This window comes from Lolium perenne, chromosome 3, assembly GCF_019359855.2.
Source record: "Lolium perenne isolate Kyuss_39 chromosome 3, Kyuss_2.0, whole genome shotgun sequence".
NCBI classification, from domain to species: Eukaryota; Viridiplantae; Streptophyta; class Magnoliopsida; order Poales; family Poaceae; genus Lolium; species Lolium perenne.
The window spans coordinates 49110624-49111897 of NC_067246.2; the positions used below are offsets into that span (position 1 = coordinate 49110624).

At 61.3% G+C, this 1274-nt stretch overlaps 1 protein-coding gene across 1 annotated transcript; it reads left to right on the top strand.

Annotated features, from left to right (window-relative positions):
• On the top strand, positions 1-893 carry LOC127339272 (uncharacterized). Its single transcript, XM_051365142.2, has 2 exons — positions 1-166; positions 278-893. The coding sequence occupies exons 1-2, from the start codon at positions 1-3 to the stop codon at positions 640-642; spliced, it is 531 nt and encodes a 176-aa protein (XP_051221102.2). The 3' UTR covers positions 643-893.
• Positions 894-1274: the final 381 nt, after the last annotated feature.

Below are 1274 nucleotides of genomic sequence, written 5' to 3' on the forward strand. Positions count from 1 at the left end.
ATGGCGGCGTGGTCGGCGGCGTCGGCGTGGTGGCCTGCCCACCTCTACCACGTCAGCGGCGCGGAATCCTGGAGGCCGATGCGCGCTGTGCAGAGCGAGAAGACGTGGCCGGAGAGTGCCGGACCCGTCGTGGGACGCGCTGAGCTGCCTGGCACAGAAGATGGCGGTGTCGAGGTGCTTGCATGGCGTCGACGGGTAGGTGGGGGAGCGCGTCGCCGGCGCGGGCCGGCTGGTATGGCAGTTCCAGGTGGCTGTGGGCGACCTCCGTGACCTGGAGTGCCCCGGCCCTCATGGCTGTGGGTGAAGACGGCGGCCGGTGCTCGTCCCGTCTCGGCGTACGGAGACTGCGTCCGCGCCAGGCATCATCTCGGCGCCGTGCTGCGGGACCTGGAGTCGGAGGAGCTGCTGGACACCCGCGACGCCGCGGGGCGCTACGTCCTGCTGGATTCCGCGGCGGCCAATGTCGGGCAAGCGTCGTCCTTCCTCTCCGCTGCCATGGGCGACATGACGGCGGCCGAGCTCATCGTGCTCCGGGGCTGCGGGGCCGTCCCGATGGATCCCGTGGCCAGCGTCTCCCTCATCCGCGACGCCGACCACGGCATGTGGCTTGCTCTGACCAGGCTCCAGGACGCCAGGGAGTAGGGCCGGCAAGCGCTCGTCCCCACGGAGGCTGCCTTCGGCCACCTGTGGGCCGCGCGGTTCATCGGTGCCCGCCCTCCCCCGGCTGCTGGCCCGGACGCCGTCATGGAAGACCAGGTCCGAGCCGCCATGGACCAAATCCGGACCGTGCTGGACTGAATGGCCACCATCGCCTTCGAGCCTGCCGCCCGCAATCGCATCCAGTAGAGGTGACTCATTCTCTTGGTTAGATCTGCCTGCACAAACTCTGTTCTGAATTGTAGCTCCATTGGGTGTTGATTACTTACTACAGTAATACTATACCATGATTGATAATCATGCGTGCATGGGTTCGTTCTTTGCAACATGGAATCAAGTTCATGTACTGTGAATTGCAAGAATGATTCGATGCAGGATGATATGCAGAAGCGATCCGTCTATATGAAAAAAGTTTCTCTGTGACCTCTTGTTTGTTTACCTGACATCCCAGACTTAGCTCTTCTAACCTGCATGCAGGAGTAACTTGGTTTGCGTACGTACCTAGTACCATGACATTTATACCCTGCTGCAACCTGGAATCAACTTTGCACTAGCAGTCGTACTGTTTTGCGTTTTTGCTGGCTCAATTTGCGGTTTTACACTGCAATGAGGGATCG

Coding starts and splice junctions, on each gene's coding strand:
- LOC127339272 (XM_051365142.2), top strand. CDS start 1: ATGGCGGCGTGGTCGGCGGCGTCGGCGTGGTGGCCTGCCCACCTCTAC. Junction 167..277: donor GCCTGGCACAGAAGATGGCG/GTGTCGAGGTGC, acceptor CGTGACCTGGAG/TGCCCCGGCCCTCATGGCTG.